This window comes from Trachypithecus francoisi, unplaced genomic scaffold (assembly GCF_009764315.1).
Source record: "Trachypithecus francoisi isolate TF-2019V2 unplaced genomic scaffold, Tfra_2.0 Lachesis_group11, whole genome shotgun sequence".
Lineage (NCBI taxonomy): Eukaryota > Metazoa > Chordata > Mammalia > Primates > Cercopithecidae > Trachypithecus > Trachypithecus francoisi.
In genome coordinates, this window is record NW_022681456.1 from 26,395,966 (window position 1) to 26,416,635 (window position 20,670).

Below are 20,670 nucleotides of genomic sequence, written 5' to 3' on the forward strand. Positions count from 1 at the left end.
GGAAGTCTGTCTGAAGTCCTGATTCTCCTCCACTTACCAGCTGTGTGATCTTGGGCAAGCTTCCAACTCTCAGTTTCCCTACCAGTGAAATAGGGGTCGTGATAATCCTGGCTGCACCTACTGACTAGCGAAGATGTAAGTAGTGGTAGTAATAATAATAATAATGTAGACCAAAGACTTGTGAATTGTAAAGGACAAATGTTTGTTGTTATTATTGTGGTATAGTGAATAGCACATATGGGTTTTGGAGTCAGACGGATCTGTGCTCTAATTCTGGATCAATCAGTCACTAGCTTTAAGAACATGAACTCACTGAATTCCAATTTCCTTATCTGTAGAATTAGGACAGGAACACGTACCTCACACTAAGCTGTGATGAGGGCAAAAGGCTACTATACATACAAAGTGTGTAGTATAACATTAGGCTGGAATGTAGTTAGAACCCACAAATTGCCGTTCCTGTCCCTCAGGTGCTTACAGAAGGTTTTCCCATGCTAGTTAGGGATTAAGTGGGGGAAGAATATGCAGAGGCAAATAAAAGACATGGTCCCTGTCCTCAAGAAGCTTTTAGTCAGTTCAGAAGATAAAACACACACACATTAAACAATATTGAAAGAATTACAGAACAGCAGATCAACAAGCTTGAGATGATTAACAGGCAGAGCCCTGCTTTCTTTAAGCTTTAAAATTTGTCAGTATACCCTTACTGTATTTGAAATTGGTTTTAAAGGAGATTTCTTGTCCTGTCTGGGAGTAGAAGGAGAGGATCATTTACAGATGTGTGACTGTTTGTTCTAATTGACCCCAGGTTTATTTCTCACACCCCTATCCTAACTTTTCTCATCTTCTTCCTCTATCCTTCCAACTAGCGGCCCACAAATATCAAAATGAAATATTTGATACAGAGATTCACTCCTAAAAGGCTTGATAAATGACCTGGTTGGGTTTAATTTATAATCTTGGACTACTTCATTTGCAATCTGTTGTATCTAGATCAGCAAGATGTGGACAAAGAATGGGAAGCTTTAATGAACACCACAGAAATATTCCTTCACCAGTCATATGGATTATGCACATGTGGGAGGGACACAGGAGGAGACAGGGATGCTGACCACAGGCTCCTTGCAGTAGGTGGACTCAGAGGCCAGACTCTAATGGCAGTGATGGACATGGATTCACAGGGAGAAAGGCATCCCAGAAGCAGAAGAATTAGTCAAGCAGAGGCACAGAAGCAAGAGTTAGTTGTGTGCAGGGACTGGCAAGCAGGCTGGCTCGGCTGAGATAAAGGAAAAAAAATAACAAAACAAAACTCAAAAGAGATGAGGTATAAAAGAGGATTTGAATGGAGACCTTAAATCCTAGGCTGACAAGTCTGGACTTGAGTACAAAGGTATTCTTGTTTTCTATTTCAAGAGCGCCCTCTTACCCCCCACTTCTAAGGATATTAAAAATAACTGTCATTACAAAGCTGGAAAGCTATGAAATACTACTGCTCTGATATTTTAAAAAGAGAATGTCTATGCTTTACTCAATTTTCATATCCCTATGTGTCTAGCACAGTGCCTTGCAGATAGCAGATCCTCAATAAGTGTTTGTGAGTTAAATTTAGTTGTGCTTGATATTATCTTTCATTTTCCTGAAGAGAAAAGGTATGGTGTCTAATGGGACTCCTAATGACTAAACCATGAAGAAAAACGCTGAATCTCTGGGTACAGATTCACATTCATCACCAAGATTTACAGGGTTAGAAACAGGATTAACATTCCACAGGAAATTCTGTATAATGCTTTCCAGAGATTTCTTGTTCTCTACTAGACTGTGAGCAACTTGAGGGCAGAGTCCATGTCTTCTCAGGCTGTGATTTGCCAGTATCTAGTACAGAACACAGCACACGGCAGGCGCTCAGTAAACATGGCATAAGTGGAGACCATTTGTCAGGAATCATTCTCATGTTATTTTAACTGTAATTATTTTCCTGATGAATTAATATCATCAGGTATTCTGACAGTTCAGCAGAAGTCAAGCCCCCTTTTCACCAGACAGCCTGGAATTCCCAACCATTAACTGGTATAGACTAGGCTTCTTCCATATGGGGCATCGGAAGACCTAGATTCTGGTCTCAGATGTTCCACTGACTTGCGAGGTGTCCTTGGGCAGGTCACTAGCCTCTCTGGGCTTGAGTCTCCACATCTATAAAGTGAGTGGTTGGACAAGATGATCTCCAATATTCTACACTAATTTCAAGAGGCTAAGTGTTGGGCTATAAAATAATTTTGATCTATTTAAAAAGCTGCTAGGTTTTTAAAGATACTCAAACTCATTATTACTAAGCCTTTGTTCCTAATGCAGATATTCTAAACCTAAGAGTCAAACACAGCATCCTACCAAACTGTCACAGACATACACCGAGACCAAAGCCCTTTCTGCAAGACTACCAGCATATCATTAAAGTGATTACAAAGGGAAACCAAAGCAATGGCAAGTGCTACAAAAAAGGATCCAAATTCAATCATGGCCCTCAATAAACAGGCCATTTCATAAAGAGTTACTGGTCCTAAATTATGAAGGTCCTATCTAAAAAGGATGGCTATGTGTCAGATATATGTATATCATGGCAAAACGGAGATACTGTATATTGAAATGTGTATCAGGATTAAGATATTCACATAGCAACAACTCCTTCATACTTACCTTCAATGCTACACACAGGCCTTAACACAAGTTAAGACTGCCCTCGTATCAAAAAGTACAGTGATGTCTACTGGATAAAGAGCCCATTCTAGGCACTGTGACAGTATCATGGCGGGCTTCTCATCTGATCAGGCATCTGGCCAGGGAAGAGATAAGCCTCCAAGAATGTTCAACTGGAACGAAACATCATTTAGAAATTTGATCTTACTAAACGATAAGGAACCATAATCTACAAGGGCTTGGCCAGGCAAGAGGACACAGATAAAGCACGTCCAAGAAAGGAAACCCTATTTTGCCCCAGCCTAACCCTTGGGACTGCTAATGGAAACCAAAAAAATAATTTCTTAAAGAGCTAGGGATGGGAGATACGGAATTTACACCATATTTAAAATATTCTGGTCTGTTTTTTTTCCAGATATATTTTAACATTTTCCTGAGCCACCGTTTCCCTAAAAGTATGGTATACTCTGGGATGCCTGGGCTTATATGACTTCTCAGAACCTTAGAGAAGGTTCTGCTTTTTAGGGCTTCTGGTTCCTATACGACTCTTTCCCCCAAAAATGACAGTGCAAAATTGGGGTTCAGATACTAACATACCCAATCGCACATTACAGAATAGGTCAGACGTGTATGTGTATAAAACACCTTACTTGACCCGAAAGCAAGAGAATACTCTTGCCCACAGCACATGTTTTGTGCAATACAAACAAAACATTCAATTCAAGTGTACTTGTTGAAAAACAGGACATAATTAAGCAGTTGGTAAAATGCATTCTTGTTTCCCACTTGCAGATCTCCCAAGAGTCCCTTCGAATTTACCTATACGAGTTTCAGCTTCCCGCTTGCCACTTAGCTTGATAACGACTCAAAAATCATTCCCTTGTTTTCAAGGGCTCTTCTTTCTTGTCTGCTCTGTGTACTACAGGGCAGTATTGACACATGGAATTAATGACAGGGTCTGTAATGAAACAACAGTCATGCAAACACCAGTCTGCTCTTTTGATAAAACAGCATGTTAGAGACCTATTCACCTCCCTCTAATTGAGTACTGCATAATAGTTCCGATCCTTTTATATAACATATTTTGTTCTATGATTAGAAAAGAAGAAAAGGGGGGGAAACATATGAGGCATTGCTTCCTTCAATCACCCCCTGATTAATTCTCTGTTTTTAATGAGGGCGGCTGCTATTTAGGCAGGTTCTGTTACATACTTGTTTTGTTGACTTCTGTACAATGTATAACAAAACCAAGACTGGATAATTGGGAACCATTTCTTAGGCACAGGATTCCTGCTCTTAATGTAAGGTTGACTTGGAAAAAAGAATCCTGACATTTTAAATTAGCCATTTCATATTTAATTCCTTTTCACATTTGAAAGATGGGATGAGAAATTAGTACATAAATAAAGCATTTTAATTAACATAGAGCTTTTCAAAAAATGCCTGTTAAAATGGATGGAGCCTGTGACAGCCCTGAGAAGGAAGCTCTGTAGTTCTTTTTTAAAGTCTGGGAGTGCATCTTATATCAAGATTTCAGCATCACTGGAATAGTTCATAATCCACTGAAGTATAATGGGTTTCCCAATAACTTGTGATATTCTTATAAGTGTTTTCACCTCTTTTTTTCTCACAACAATAATATTATAACCTTTGGACTGGTTAACATGTTCAGTTAGATACTGTAAAAGTGTCCTTTAGGCTTGAACCCGGATCCTTCATCTTTCATCTAATGACTTCCCAGGGCTGACTGGTTATATTGATCTTTCACTAAGCCACTGACTCAGTAGGAATGAATGGTATGGTAGCTTTTCCATAGCAAATTTGAGGTCTAGGCTACATCTCTGAAAGGATTCAGAGATCCTTCCCTCAGCCCTCATCACTGTGTTTTGGGATTGGGTACAATTGGGAAAGTAAAATAAGCAACATAAAAATATTGTTACCCAAGACAAATGGATATGGCCTACAGTCACCACATCACCATGTCTTTCCACTTTATAAAGGTAATTGGGAATTGTCTAAACCAGGGGTGTCCAATCTTTTGGCTTTCCCGGGTCATAATGGAAGAATAACTGTCTTGGCCCACATAAAATACACTTAACACTAATGATGGCTGATGAGCTTAAAAAAATTGCAAAAACATCTCATAATGTTTTAAGAAAGTTTATTAACTTGTGTTGGGCTGCATTCAAAAGCGCCCTGGGCTGTGGGCAGAACAACTTTGGTAAACAGTCCCATAGGGAAGACTTTTTTAAGTTAGATTTTATTAATGTGATCACATGTATGAAAATTTGTCAGAAGAGCCATAATCATTCTCTTTTAAAAAACAATTTAAAAACCTTGTATTAACACAGAATCATAGAAATTTTACTTGTTTCCTTCATAAAGCTTTGCTTTGTTTTGTGTTTTAAAATATGAGCTATTTATTTAGCATTTGACCTGATACCTACAAAGAGCTCAACTATGGAATGAAAAAGCAGTAATGCGTGTCCTCTAAATCTCAGTTCTCTTCTAAGGTAAATATGCTTATTATCTGTCTTTTGTGTTTTTCATTTATTTAAAATTTAGAATGTCTTACTTAAAAATAATCAGACAACTTTTGAGAGCTGTTGGTAATTTCTCACAATAGCACACAATCTGGAGTCTCAAGACTGAGAACTGGACTTGGGTTAGTCACTTAATCTTTGGTGCATTTAATCCTTAAAAAAATACCTGGTGCTATTTAATTCACAGGGCTGCTTTAATAATCAATGGAGATAACGTATACGGAAGCATTTTTTAAACCTTAAAGCACTATATAAATATTAGTTTTTTTTTTTTTTTTATCACTGTTCACATTTCTGTTAGATCACATGCAAAGCTTCTAAAAATCTGCCACCCACCTCACAGTAAACAGCATGGTTAAGAAAATATAGAGAAAAAGAGATCAGGTATAGTACTAGAAGAATAAAGTTCAGTTTTATCTTTAAGTGGTTTAAAAAATTATTTCTTGGTAATTTATTTACAGAATTTTTCTACTCTGTTGTCCAAATTAACAAAATAAATATTAATAAGAGGTCAGCATGACAACTGACACTGTTGAATAAAGAGGTAGAAACAGAAGTTCTTAATGCTCTGCCCAATAAGGAAGACTTAAAAGTTAAAGAATGAGGAGAACTAAGAGCAAACAGCCAGTGGAGATGATTCTTATTTGATGTTCCTCTACTAGTCAAAACCCATTTCAGACAGTATTTTAACCAAGAGCTCAAAGTAGTTATTCCCACTACAGATCTAAAGAACAATGACTACAAATAGGCAACACAAAGGTAGCATGGCATCCTACTTAGAGGTGTCTAGCCACTGGAAAGGTCCTATGTAACCTAAGGATAGATAATATCAAGCTTTTCAAATTAATCCTCCCCTGACATCTTAAGGATATATTAATTTAGCTGGATCCAAGTCCTCTTAATTCAATTTCCAAGCAATCTTACAGTATATTTTAATGAGGTAGAACAGTACTGTCTAATAAAAATATAATGTAAGCCACAATGTAAGCCAAATGTATGTACTCTTAAATGTTCTAGTAGCCACATTGAAAAAGAATAGGTAAAATTAATATTTTATTTAACCCAATCTATCAAAAATATTATCATTTCCATATGTAATCCATATTAAAAAAAATGAGATATTTTCCTTTTTTTTGTGCTAAGTCTCTGAAATCTAGTGAGTATTTTACAGTGATAGGACATCCCAATTTGGACTAACCACATTTCAAGTGCTCAATAGTCATATATTGCTGTGGTTACCAGATTGGAGAGGGTAGATCTAAAGAATTTTCTGATGAAAACAAGATCTTTATATTTTCATATCTATAGTAGATCTTACAATGCTCTAAAAATTAGAACATGTTTATGAAATGTATCTGAAAAGCATTTCCTTGACTAACTTATCACAAAGGTAGGTGTAATCACAGTCGTTGATATTTTTGTAAGGAGAGTAAAATAACTTATTTATAAGAAAAAACTATGTATTTGTTATTTTTTGGTTATAAACTACCTATCTCAGCCTTAGTCAGTTTTAAAATTAATCTTTTGATTAAAGGGAACTAATCTTATATCTAGTGCCTGCATTTATTTTAAAAGTCACGTTCCAAATAGTACACAATGACTGGCAAAAAAAAAGAAAAGAAAAGAAAAGAAAAGAAAACACTTATTAGCTAAGGAGTAAGAAAAGGAAGAAATGGTAGAATAATTATCTTTAGTTTATATAAATTTTAAAACATAGATTTTGATGGCAGAATATATAAGCAAAAAGGCAATGTATCTTGTTAGACAGTGATGGGATAAGGTTGAATAGAGGATTAATTAGCTCTGGTTCCAATTTAGAAACTAAAGGGGATTAGAGAAGTCAAAACAAAACTGTAACCTAAAATATTATTTCCCTTGGTTAGTTTAAGCCAGTCAATGCTGTCTCCTCTTTTCTAGACGAGGCACCACTATTATACACAAGTTGTGTGCAATAGCTAAGGCAAATGAAATTGTATTAGGCACAGTGGGCTTGCTTTAACTGCACAATTCCCATTCAGATCTCCTGCTTGAGTTGCAGGGGCTTATTTTTTCCGAAGTCAGGGAAGGAAAGAGGAGGTGAAAGGGCAGGCAAATTTCATCCGCTTTTCCATCTCTGCCCCCACATTAAAAATGTCAAATGAGGCTTTCTATAATTTCATGCCTCAGGCCTTAAATGTTTATATTTGATAAATATTACAATTATCATTCTATATTAAAGGAATTATGGACCCCAATATTCAAATAAGCCAGTCATGGCTCAAAGTACTTTATGGAATTCCTTTCTAGCCCTGAATTTTACGACATCTGGCCAAAAAATAGAACTGACAAAGTATACTTTAAAGTCTTAAACCATGTAAGTATTTTAAAGCTAAAAACTGCCCTTCAAATTTGGGGATCAGCTATTTTCATTATTTAATCATCACATACTGTGGAAACCATAGGATACAAGGCACTGTACTAGCTAGACATGATGGGATTTATAGGGTTCAGATTCTTTTCCAACTCTTTAGACCTCTAGGTGCACTGCCAATCCCCTTATCTACATCTATCACAAATATAATCCTTATACTAAAAAAAAATCACTTAGAATACTCTTAAGTCAGTTGGTATTCAATGGGAAGAAAGTATCTGAGCACTAATCTCTCCAATATCTTTGGAGATCTAGCTGAGAGAAAGCTGCTAAGGTGGTGAGCTCTTTGAGGCAGCGGCTATGTCCAGCATGGAGGCAAAATAGAAATGTAATTTTAACTTTTACATTGGTGGTTTTATAATTTTGGTAGTGAATAACATCTATACCCTACACCAGGCTCAGTAACAGTACCTGGCATGACCAACCTTAGTCATCATCACTTTGGTAAGTGCTTTGGCACGGGCCACTGTTGCTAACCACCATCCTGGTGCAGGTCCTTCACATCTGCTCTCCTATGGATGGAAAAAAGGAAGTGTCTAGTGTCCATTCATTGGCCACATCACCTCCAACCCTATCCTTTACTCACATGCCTTTCAATTCAGGTGCAGGAGAAAACCATTTCATTTTTGAGAAGGAAAGTTAATCAGACAAAGCTATGGTACACTCTTAGCACAATAAAGACTTGGTTGAACGCAGAACGTCCTAGAGTGAAAGGGAGGGAACTAACCAATAGTACAATGCCGACAGGGTGATTAGGAAGTGTTCTGGCAAACACTCACTATAACAGACAGACACAGTAGCACAGTGGACAGAGCAAAGGTCTTGAGTTCTGGAAAATGAAGGTCTAGTCTCACTTTTTTAAAATGAAACTAGAAAGAGAATGTATGTGAAAGTGTTTTATAAACTGTTAAAAGGAAATGAATTATCATCAGTTATTAGCTTGGAAATGCTTTGGGCAATTCTTGGGTACTTGCTTTCCCCAATGATAAATCTGATAACATACTAATCAAATAATGATAAAACCACCTGAGCTCTTTAGAGGAAATAAGTAGTATGTGACTATCCAAGACTTATGAACAAGATTAAATTTCTCTCCACCTGGAATGAATGGTCATTTTTCCATTTTTCTGTTAAATACATCAAAATTCTAGGATCAGCACAAATGCTAGCTTTCCTGTGAAACAGTCCCTGAATCATCCAGACAGAATGAACTACTCCTTTTCCTGGGTGCTTACAGTTCAACATAGACCTCATTTTTCATTATTTCCTTCTACCTTGTATTTTAGACTAGATTACAGTCATTTCTTCCACTAGAATTTGAGTTTTCCAAAGGCAGAGACTGTCACATTCTCCTCTGAATCTTCCTCAGCTTCCTAGCACGATGCCTTGCACAGAGTAGCTGCTTAGTAAATGTTCCCTGAATTGTACTGAGTTTAGTCTATTTTGGCTTTATGGCATCTTTTTTACCTCAAAAAAAAACAAAGTGGAAAGAGAGAAGAAACTTAAGACTAATGAGGAATACAGCACAAAAGACATGTAAGACGCATAAAGAATGACTTCATTCTTTGCATTACTGCTTTGGAATGCCCACTGCTGATCTTTATACAGTTTTGTCATTGATTGTATTTAGTGAGAGCAAACGTTAGAAAGCACACAAAGGCAGACAATGTAAAATGCCCAACACACGTCATGCAAAAATTCTGTATGATTTGAACGATTCTCAAGGTTGCCTTTTGCTTCAACTTTAATGGCAAAATTGGTACCATCAAAGCCAACATAAGACATATTTGCTCTGCTTTAAACATGCAAAAATCAGTGTCACCTTCAGTTGGGCATCTGCTGGGTATCTCCGGATAAGTAGGTATCTTCTTTGAGGCATAGTTTAAATCAGGTGGCAGCTTGGGTATTTCAGACTTGACGTTTGTATATTTATTTGTTGGCAGCTTCTACAATATGTGGATTCCCCTGAGATTAAAAGGAGAAGGACCTAGCACCTTTGTTTTCTATGCCTGTGATAGAGATGCCTTATGAAATGATAGTGCCTCTATTAGTAAGCCAAGTATCTGGATTATATTGTGTAGTCTTAGGCAGCTATTTCCTCTATCTTCCATTTCCCTATCTTGGAGTTTACTCATCCAGGGTAGATGGCCCAGTTAAATAGCATTTGTGTTAAGCTTTAAAAACTTATGTTGTTGTGTTCTACTCAGGTCCTTGCTAACCCTTCCTCTCCAGTTTCTACCAGATGGACTCTGTTGGTTCTCTCTCTTTTTTTTTTTTTTTGAGATGGAGTTTTGCTCTTGTGTGCCCAGACTGGAGTGCAATGGCACAATCTCGGTTCGTGGCAACCTCTGCCTCCTGGGTTCAAGCAACTCTCCTGCCTCAGCCTCCTGGGTAGCTGGGATTACAGGCATGTGCCACCATGCCCAGCTAAATTTGTATTTTTAGTAGAGATAGGGTTTCTCCATGTTGGTCAGGCTGGTCTTGAACTCCAGGTGATCCACCTGCCTTGGCCTCCTAATGTGCTGGGATTACAGGCATAAGCCACTGCGCCCAGCCCAACTCTGTTGGTTCTTATCCTGTTGTTTTTATACCCCTGTGTTTCATTAGCTACATTAGCTCCTTCTGGAAGTGGCCAAGCACACATCTTATCTTTATATATTCATTTTGATCTTATTCTGCCTCCTATAGGTTTGCCCTATCAGTATCTTCTCTGTGACTATTAATCCCTTCTGGGAGGGAACATTTATGTTCTATACAAAGGTATGGAGAATGTAATTTGCAAACAGGCAACAATGTCTTTTGAAGACTGTGAGCATAGTTAGTTAGCTGTAAATTCTAACCTTCTTGAGAAAGGATGAAAATTTAAAAGGGCTAGCTGGAAGTTACTGAGTTCTAGTCCTATTAGCTTTGTAGATAATTAAGCTATTCACTCCTAAACAACTTCTACCACATTATCAGCATCATAATCTGCAGCGTGGATAAATATCCATACTTGTCACACTCCCCATGTCAGTCTCTTGTTCTTGTCTATTTCTACCCTAAGCCTCTGCTGTGCCCTTAATCTCTGCTTGTTTCTGTGTTCCACCTTTCCCTTTCATGGTTGGCTTTCTGGCTTTTCCATTCCAATGGCTCCTTCTTTTGACTGAGGGATACTAGTCTTTACATAGTTACTACGAAAAAGGAGATGGCCAGAAGAAATTCATCCTTAAGTGGCAGCTGCCACCAACACACAGAAGCATTCATTCAAGATGGCTTAAAGAAGATAGTAACTCAATGTATGACTAGAAAATAGAGTGATTCAGCCAAGTATGAAAGGAATTATTTTCTAATAACTCCTCCAAGATGACTAGTTGCTGATTAGTATATACTTGATTTAATTATTTTCAAAACTGGTTATTTTTGAAGGGGAAGGAGGTGTGAAGCAAGAGGGGAAGGGGAGTTTTTTTTTTTTTTTTTTAAGAACTCCTAATTAGTACAAATCCCTGTTTTCAGAAAATCCTTCATTTGAGCTATTTCTTTTCACTTTTTCTTATTGGGTGCATGACATTTTAGAATTCTTGGTTTCAGCAGCAACCCAAAAAGGCATAATTGCAAACTTACACATCAAAAATGAAAAAATAAAAGCATCATGATTTGAAACAAAAACTAAAACAGGCTAAAACAAAAATACAAGCGGCAGCAAAATCACTGAAACTAACTCACAGCATCTTTTTGAAGACAGGGAGGTTAGTTGGTTAATTATTACAGTGCTCTGGTAGTTACTATCTTAGCTTTGAGAGTTTAAATGTTTAGGAATGCACATCCAGAAGCGGCACATGTAGAAAAACCGTGGTAGCCAAGAGCTATCTGAACTACTGCTGCCTGGGCCACCGTATTCCAATCAACATGGATTTCCAGAGTTGCTGTTCTATGGTAACTCTCAGTGAGAGAGACAAAGAAATAGACCATTTTTAGAAACCAAGCAAAAAATGGATGGGAATACAATACCTGGAAAGTTTATCAAGCATGTTGACAAGTTTCATGGCTTCATATTCTTTTTGTTCTTCTGTCATTTCATCTATGGGGTTTGGCATTGGTTCCTCTAAATGACCAGTGATAAGATTAATGCTATAAAAAGAAAAAAAAGTTATGCTGTATGTTTTAAAATTATGCTCTTTCTATACTTTTCTGGTCCAACTTTTAAGTGATAATAAGAAAGAGTATAATAGCCAAAAAATTGGCAATGATTTCAATTTTATGGTATAGAACTGATATAGGAATTTTTAAAAATGGACTTTTCCACTAATTTGCTTTGGGAAATGGGCTATAGTTTTTTTAAAAAATGAAAACTGTCTTGCCAACTTTTTTTTTTTTAAAGACATGGTTGCTTTTTAAAAATACAAAATTTGATTAGTGCCGTTAGGATAAATATCCGCGGATGCACAGCTTATTCATTAATCCTAAGGGGACACATGGTTTCAGGGAAGAAGAAATGACGAAATCCATTTTGTGATACAGCATAAAACAAACATCAAAAAAATTGGAAAAATGATGACAGAGAGGCTACAATCTGGAAATGAAAGCATGCCAATTTATAATCTCAGGAAATTAGTCCATTAGTGAGACCACAGAGGGCAATGAGTGTTTAAATAATAAAAGATAAAGCAGAAGAACAATTTTAATTAGTTTGATCTGGCCTAGATAAAAAAAAGGGATGAAATCTAGCCTACCAAGAGACAGGTGTATCATCCTGGCTTTCTGGAAATAGATTTAATACAGTACTTAAAATGAATACTTTGCATAAATTTTGTATGAGGTTATAATACCAAACAAACTATTCTCTCAGAGAAAAGCCATACTTTTTTTTTTTTTTTGGAGGACAGGAAATAAAAGATAACTCTTTAAATGGCTCCTAAATATCTACAACAAACATTTTTCTGGAGAAGCAGACAAGAGATTACAGTATCTTATAGCAGCCAAGTACATATTTTTTTTTGTTTTTGTTTGTTTTGATGGAGTCTCGCTCTGTCACCCACATTGGAGTGCAGTCACACAATCTCGGCTCACTGCAACCTCCGCCTCCCGGGTTTAAGTGATTCTCCTACCTCAACCTCCAGGGTGGCTGGGATTACAGGCATGTGTCACCATGCCTGGCTAATGTTTGTATTTTTAGTAGAGATGGGGTTTCACCATATTGGCCTGGCTGGTCTCAAACTCCTGAGCTCAAGTGTTCCTCCTGCCTCAGCCTCCTGAAGTGCTGGGATTACAGCCATGAGCCATGGCACCTAACGGGGATAGTTTGTTTTTAATGATCAAATTAAATATTCCTGCAAATAGCAATTGCTAATAAATTGCCTTCTAGGGTCTATGAACATAAATGCTTTCAGAAGCCAGGCCTTTAAGATAAGCAAGTGAGTGAGTGGGTCAAATATACATAATGTGGAGTGTTGGGAGATTGGGATCAACTGGAAAACAGTGCCCAGTTTAAATTAAAAAATAAAAATAAAAATAAAAAGATACTGGCCAAGACAAAGACACAGTGATTAATTAAATCTTCTGGTAGCCAGCTTGCAAAACTCTGTTTGAGACTTTCGGTTGGGCAAGTTACTTTCTTTACTGACCAGCGCTTTTCTCATTTGGGGTAAAGGCTAGCTTACTACATACTGTTATCTAATACTATTAGATTTACTTTTCTTTTCTACCTTCCTCAGAGGCTGCATGACATACTCATTCTTATGGAAGGATTCAGTGCTCACCACCCTCGAAAACCTGATTCAAAACCTATCTTGCCATTCTTGCATAAGACCTACATCTAGAGTCATGCTTAAAAAAAATTTTTCCCCCATTAGAAACCCAACATATAAAATAGACAAAAGTGAACTGCTCAGGCAAAAAGGAGATGGGAATAGTCAAGTAGATGGGGGTGTAGAGTTCCTTTATTTGTCCCCTACCCACTTGTTTCCTCTTGAGGTACTTTCAAAGGTTCTGGGGCAACCCGAAAACCCACAGCCTTGTCATTTATTTCTAGCCTTGGCTGTACATTAGAATCACTTGAGAAACTTTAAAAAAAAGCTTGGGCGACAGAGCGAGACTCCATCTCAAATTAAAAAAAAACAAAAAAAGCTTGGGCCTCACCTTAGACCAACTAAATTGGTGCGTGCGCGCGTGCACGTGTGTGCGTGTGTGTATGTGTGTGTGTGTGTGTCTAGAGTACCTGCTTTAGACACTCATTGTGTGCTATTTCCTCTGTTTTCAGGTGCTCATAAAAGAAGAGAAAAAGGCCTCCAGTTAGAGGCCATCAACAAAAATGCTGAATGGGTCATCGTATTTCCTAAAAGTCAAGAACAAAGAAGACCCAGACAAGGCTTCTGAGAACTATGGAGACGTATCCAGATGCCACACTGAAAATACAATTGACCACCCATCCATTATTTGCTCAGGCATATGACAACACATCCCTTTTCACTGGTTTCTCTTCTGTCCCCTGTTAAATTAGAAAAACAACTAGTCTTATAAATGAATAAAGGTGCTTATTATAGATACATACCACTTCCCAAGCAAAGAAAATCAGGCCTCAGAAGAAAGTATACGGGTAGGTAGATGTATTAACTATGTAGATCATGCTTATTTGCCTCTTGAGAGATGGCTTCTCTCCTCAAATTCAATGGAGCTGTGATTTGAAAAATCAGGCCCGTAGGCACTTTTAGGATATAATGACATTTGCACATATGATCATAGGCTTCAGGGAAAAAAAAGCATCAGGAGGACACACTGGTAAGCTATGTGGCATTGTGGGCACCACAGCATACAAAGTCACTATATGAATTCCTAGATTAGGACACAATTTGATGGTTTTCTTGGTTCTCTTAAGAGCTTAGTGGAAATTAAGTCTGTTTTCCATAAGGTGACCTCAAGTCCCCTGGCTGCTAAAATGATATAATGGTTTGCTCTGAAATTAGCTACTAAAGTAACACAATTCTTTGCTATCTGAGCATAAAAGCAGCAGCCAGAAATTCATTCTTACAGAGTAAGAACTCATTTATTTTTACTCATGGAGTAAAACATTCCAACCCTCCAGTCATTCTAGGGATTTGGGTTTCATTTTTTCCTTTAAAAAGACATTTTCCCCCTGGATATTCCAGAGAATGTAAACAATGCCACAGAAAACACAAGTTAGGGCACTGAAGTACAGTGTACCACTCTATTATGGGAAAAATGCCAGTGTGCTATGGCAGAAGGCAGACAAATACTGTCTCTCCTCCCACTCCCCACTTCAAACCAGAGTCTCATGTAGTTTCCCCACCCAGAAAGGAAGAGAAAACAAGTAATAGTCGCCATGACAACAAAGATGTGAGATTTCATAAAATAGATTACTTTTGGTGGAACAAATACCTGACACCTTTACAACCTCAAATAGTACAGTCTGAGATGCCACAGTCCAGGTTTCAAGATCTTAACACTATGAAATTCTGGAGTTACTTTTATTTCATTCCAAAACTTGGAGTCTTAAGATGCTTTAAGAACACTAATTGTGGCAGACATTTTATTGGGTAATTATATTTATCATCATCTCCTCCACCTTGTCTCTGCTCCCCTGTCCCATTTTCGTAGCACTCCAATCCTACTATTTATGACTTCCAATTAGGTGACAAGAAGTGTCTAAATTCTTATCTGTGGTATTTCATCACAAATTTTGTATAAGACTATTATATGAACTGACAGCAGCTATGGGCCTGGAGACAAAAGGATTAAGACACACTAAAAAGGTATGGACAAATGAATGCAGGTGTAAAACCTGAACTGTATTTCAAGTCTTTTGCTCTTTCTTCAAATTTTTGTTACCTTTGGCCAACATCAATAGTACTAGGCCATTTAACAAAAAAGATCCATTAAAACTTAATTCAGCTATAAGAAAATTAACTTCAATCTCTACAATGTGTGGCTTAAATTTATTCAAAGCATTCTGGTTAAAAAAGGAACTCTAAAGTCAACCTACAGGAGTTGGACAGGTAAGATAAGTGAATAGGATAAGCTGTCAAACCAAAGGAGCTTATACGTCGTATGAAGGAAACCACAGCTACTCAGTTCCATCAGTTGGTTGCCATGTAGCATGCAGGCCCTATGTTACCAGAACTTCCAATTTTTCAAAAGAAGTTAGAAATCAAGATTTTCATCTAAAATGTCTACAGGATATGTTACCAGAACTTCCATTTTTTTCAAAAGAAGTTAGAAATCAAGATTTTCATCTAAAACATCTGAATTCTAAATGTTGGTAAGTAATTAAGTTATTTTAGGAAGCACTGTGTAAAACAAAAAAGCAAAACCACAAACCAAATAACCAACAGTATATGGGGCAAGCCAAACAAAACATATTTGTGGGCTAAATCCAGACAATTTGCAACCTCTACGAAAGGGATTAGGGTTTTTAGAAAAGGCCAAGACCAGGAAAAAAGGGGACAGGCGAGTGGGAAAGGAGATGTTATATGCGAATGAAACTAAAACAACTTTCCAGGGGGGAAAAACCCAGAATACATTGCTCCCCCAAGAAACAATATAAAGAACAAAATGGAAATTTACCATATCTGAATTTTCTTGAATTCCATTCCCTGGCTCCCATTCCTCAACTAGATGTCGAGCTTGATGAGGAAAGGGAATTCAATTTTCTTGGTATCCTAATGCTGAGGAGGGGCTGACTGACTCAAAAAATTCATTCATCCAACAAAAATTTACTGACTGCCGGCCGGGCGCAGTGGCTCACGCCTGTAATCCCAGCACTTTAGGAGGCTGAGGCAGGCAGATCACGAGGTCAGGAGATTGAGACCATCCTGGTGAACACGGTGAAACCCTGTCTCTACTAAAAATACAAAAAAATTAGCCGGGCGTGGTGGCAGGCGCCTGTAGTCCCAGCTTCTTGGGAGGCTGACGCAGGAGAATGGCGTGAACCTGGGAGGCGGTGGAGCTTGCAGTGAACCGAGATCGCGCCACTGCACTCCAGCCTGGGCGACAGAGTGAGACTCTGTCTCAAAACAAAACCAAAACCAAAACCAAAACAAAACAAAACAAAAAAATTTACTGACTGCCTACTGTGTGCTGGGCACATCTACATGAACAAAAACAGACCAAAACAAAAACAAAAACAAAAACCCCTCTTCCCTCTTGGAGCTTACTTTTTGGAGGACAAAATAGACTTAATGAATGAGTAAGTTATATGGACTGTCAGAAGGTGAATAGCACTGTGAGAAAAAAAGAACAATGTAAAGAAGTATGATATGGAGTGGTAAAGGCAGGAGTGCAGCAACTGTTAACAAGGGCACAGAACAGGTGATACCTGAGTAAAGACTTGAAGGCGGTGAGGGAATGAGAGAGATATGGCAGCTATCTGGAGGACAGGCATTCCAGGCAGAAGGAACAGCAGTCAACAGAAAGGCCTCAGGCAGGAATGTGTCTGCAGAGCCTGACACATAGTAAAGAGGTCAGTGTGGCAATAGTATAGCAAGAAAGGGCGCAAGTACACCACTGTGAGGACATCTGAACAGTTGACTAGTCTGATTTACATATCATAAGGATCCCACTGACAGTTGTGTTGAGAACAAAATGAAGAGGAACAAAGGTAGAAGCAACAAGGCCTGTGAGAAGGCTATTAAAATGATCCTGGAGAGAGAGATTTTAGCTTGGACCAGAGTGGTAGCAGCGATGGCAAATAAAAAGGGTAATTAGATTCAGAATGTATTATGAAGATAGGACCAGAACTACCTGACAGATGTATGTGAATATTTACCAATTTAGAATGAATCAAATGGATTTTTGTGTTTTCAGGGATATCAGAGTATATACACAGATACATTTTCTTTCTTTTGTTTTCTAGATGCTCTGAGAACAGGGAAGCTATCTGAAGGGCAAACTCATTTCTCTCTTTGATTGGCTTTGAAACAGAATATAGCAGAAGTTAAAATAAGCTCTGACTTCACGCCCATTAGGATGGCTATTACTAAAAATCACAAAGACAAACCACCCCAGAAAAAATAATACTAGTAAGTGTTGTGAGGATGTGGAGAAAAGGGAACCCTTGTACACTGCTGGTGGGAATATAAAATGGTGCAGTTGCTATGTAAAATGGTATGGCAGGCTGGCCACAAAATTAAACACAAGAACTATCTACCATGTGATACAGCACTTCTGGGTGTACACGCAAGAGAGCTGAAAGCAGGGACTTGACAGATATTGGTAGACACATGTTCACCGGCATTATTCACAACAACCAAAAGGTGTATATATAATGTATATACATATGATGGAATATTATTCAGCTGAAACTTTGACATGTGCCACAACATGAACAAATCTTAAAGACATTATGCTAAGTGACACTAGCCAGTCACAAATGGAGAAATATTGTATATGATTCCATTTATAGACATTCTTAGATTCCATAGAGACAGAAAGCAAAATGGTGGTTACCAGGAGCTAGAAGGAGGGGAATGTGTACAGAGTTTCATTGGGGACAAGGAAAAACTTCTGAAGAGAGATAGTGGTGATGGTTGCACAACAGTGTAAATGTACTTAATGCTACAAATTTGTTCACTTAAAACTGACTAAAATGGTAAATCTGATGTTACATATTGTATCCCCAAAGTAAAAAGGCAGAGTGAAGAGCACAATAAAACTTGCTTTGCCTACCTCAAAAAACAACAAAATTCCCAAAAACCGCAATCTCTAGAGTCAGGCCGCCTGATCACTTATGAACTGTTTGCCCTGGACAAATTACTCAATTCATTGCCTTTAGTTTTCTCGTCTATAAAATGAGACTAATTCTACCTCAAAGGATTGTTGTGAAGATTATATAATATTTGTCTAGTTCTTAGAAAAGTGCCTGGCACATGTTAACTACTCAATAAATACCAGCTATTGTTACTAGCACTAGTGAGCCACTTGTGGAGAAATAGGCAACACAGAAGGCCTCGGATGATTCAGGAGGTAAGTTACTCTATTCAGTCAAATCCTTACTATGGAGATGCACGTGTAATCTTCATTTAAAAAACCATGCAACAAATAGGTGGTTTTGTGGTGTTTGCTTTAAATTCAGATATATTTTGAAGAGATACCAGTTTCTCCAAATGTCTCCAGTAATTTGAGAATTATCATATAAATAACACACTGATTCTACATAAAAGAAGTAGGGTAAATTATGAAAGCACATCCTAATTCAGGTTTTTGCATTACATTTGCAATGGAAAGAACCAGTGTAATATGGTGTCATTCTTTCATTTACTTATCTGATATTTACTATGTATCTACCATGTATTAGCCACATAAATATATACATACTGAATATACATACATACAGGAATACCAAATTGCATCTAGGCAATAGAACAAAAAAGGCCTCAAAATGCCTTTTAAAATTATAGTCCTTTTAAAATATTTCCCATGAAAGGCTGTTTAAGAGTAATAACCTTGACATAAAGGATATAGAAAACTGACAATTGTGAATCTATAGCAAATAAACACTGGAGCAAGGCTCAATACTGTAGTTAAGCTAATACACTGGCCTCTTTTACCTCTGGTCTTTTAGAACTCTGAATTTAGATACGTTCTATGACTGCTTACAGTAATAGGTTCTAGTTCCTAGAAATGCTATTTTACATAAATATGTCATCACAGCCCAAAATGGGCAAAGAGAAAAACCTTCATGTCCCGGTTTCTGGGTCACTTACTTCAATAAATATTTAATATTAAAAATAAAGAAATGTATAAAGCCCAATATAACGCAACAACTATAAAAAGCCTTGACTGAAGCAGCATAGCAAAATCTTGACAAATAAAAGAAAAAGTATCTTGCCTTGTGCTGAAGAAACTGTTTATACAGCTGGTGGCATAGCTAGAGCTGAGAAAAATATGGTTAAGAAGGAAACACCCCTGAGTTTATTAGTACAATGATTTTAAGCTTTTGGATCTGATTATGAACTAGTGTGGTGTGTTAAGTGTGCAAGGAGTTTCCCTAGGGTTCTGTTCACTTTTGGCCATCTGTTCCTCCTATCCCTCCACAAAGCAGTCTTTTAAAGGCACCTCTTTGGGCCTCTAGATGCCTATGCACCCTGTGAAAGCCAGTCATCTAAAAGGAGACAAATGTCATTAGACACACATCTTTTAATTGATGTCTAGAATAATGTACAAACCATATCAGCCAGTTATATCACCTTTACAGTCAAGGGACCTCCATTCTCAGAGGCATAAAAGAAACAGGTATAAAAGTTAGAATTTAGAAGTTTGGTTTCCCTTTGACACAGGACTAAAGTTTATCTGAAAACTTTCAACAAACCTGGCTAGACATACATCAAAAATTTATGTGGCATGTAACTCAATTCTATGAGTGTATTTTCTCTAAGTGTGCTAACTGCAGAAAGCCATTTCCAGTCCATTAAATACATTTATTTTGACACAAAAGGCTTTGTTGTGATATTAACTGTCTACCATAGCCTGAACGTAAGCTCTATACAATTCTTGGTTTCAGATTCCAGTAAAGGATTACAGGTTACCTTGGTGCATTAATCAGAATCCACTTAAAGTTTTGACAATGGGACTAGAGACAACTGGATGAAGAGTAAGTTCTCTGCTTCTGCCAATAGTAGCAACTGTTGTGAACAAATGCATCACAAGAAAAGCAGACTGAGATCTTGGGAATTCTGACTGGTGAATGGTATTCAGGGGTAGGGGAGTAAGCAATCCTTTCAGATGCTGATTTTATAAGTTTGATTGGTAAAAAATTTTTTACAACAGTTTTTAGGAAACAAGTTCTTTGAGCTCTGTGGATCGCTCCACAGAGTGCAAAGGGTACTCCTGCTTGCAAAGAACTTTGTTTACCACCACTTCCATAGAGATCATTTGAACAAATATTTTAAAGTAACATTAAATATCTCACCACACTTTTTCACTTTAAAGAAGGAAAATTTAAGAGAAAAACAGACGCGAATCTATCAGAAGGGGGGAGATGTGATGCTACTTGAAAAACACACATTTATACTTATAATGAGCAGTGTTTAAGAAACA

General features: G+C 37.5%; 1 protein-coding gene across 7 annotated transcripts in view; it reads right to left on the reverse strand.

Moving 5' to 3' along the window:
- The window catches only part of RIC8B (RIC8 guanine nucleotide exchange factor B), a 119,536-nt gene that overhangs the window by 6,653 nt on the left and 92,213 nt on the right, over nt 1-20,670 (reverse strand). The window contains exons 9-12 of one of the 7 annotated variants that reach the window (XR_004439617.1): nt 11,632-11,751; nt 8,070-8,156; nt 3,511-3,649; nt 2,692-2,864 (exon numbers count right to left, since the gene is read on the reverse strand). The exons of 1 other annotated variant lie outside the window; for it this stretch is intronic. Coding sequence is in view for 2 of the 6 variants with exons in the window: in XM_033220784.1 (XP_033076675.1) it covers nt 8,117-8,156; nt 11,632-11,751 (160 nt within the window). In the remaining 4 variants the exon portion in view is untranslated. Of the gene's footprint in view, nt 1-2,691; nt 2,865-3,510; nt 3,650-8,069; nt 8,157-9,466; nt 9,610-11,631; nt 11,752-20,670 lie in introns of those variants that run through there. 5 more of the 7 variants (XR_004439621.1, XR_004439619.1, XR_004439618.1 and 2 more) reach the window with 5 other exon arrangements.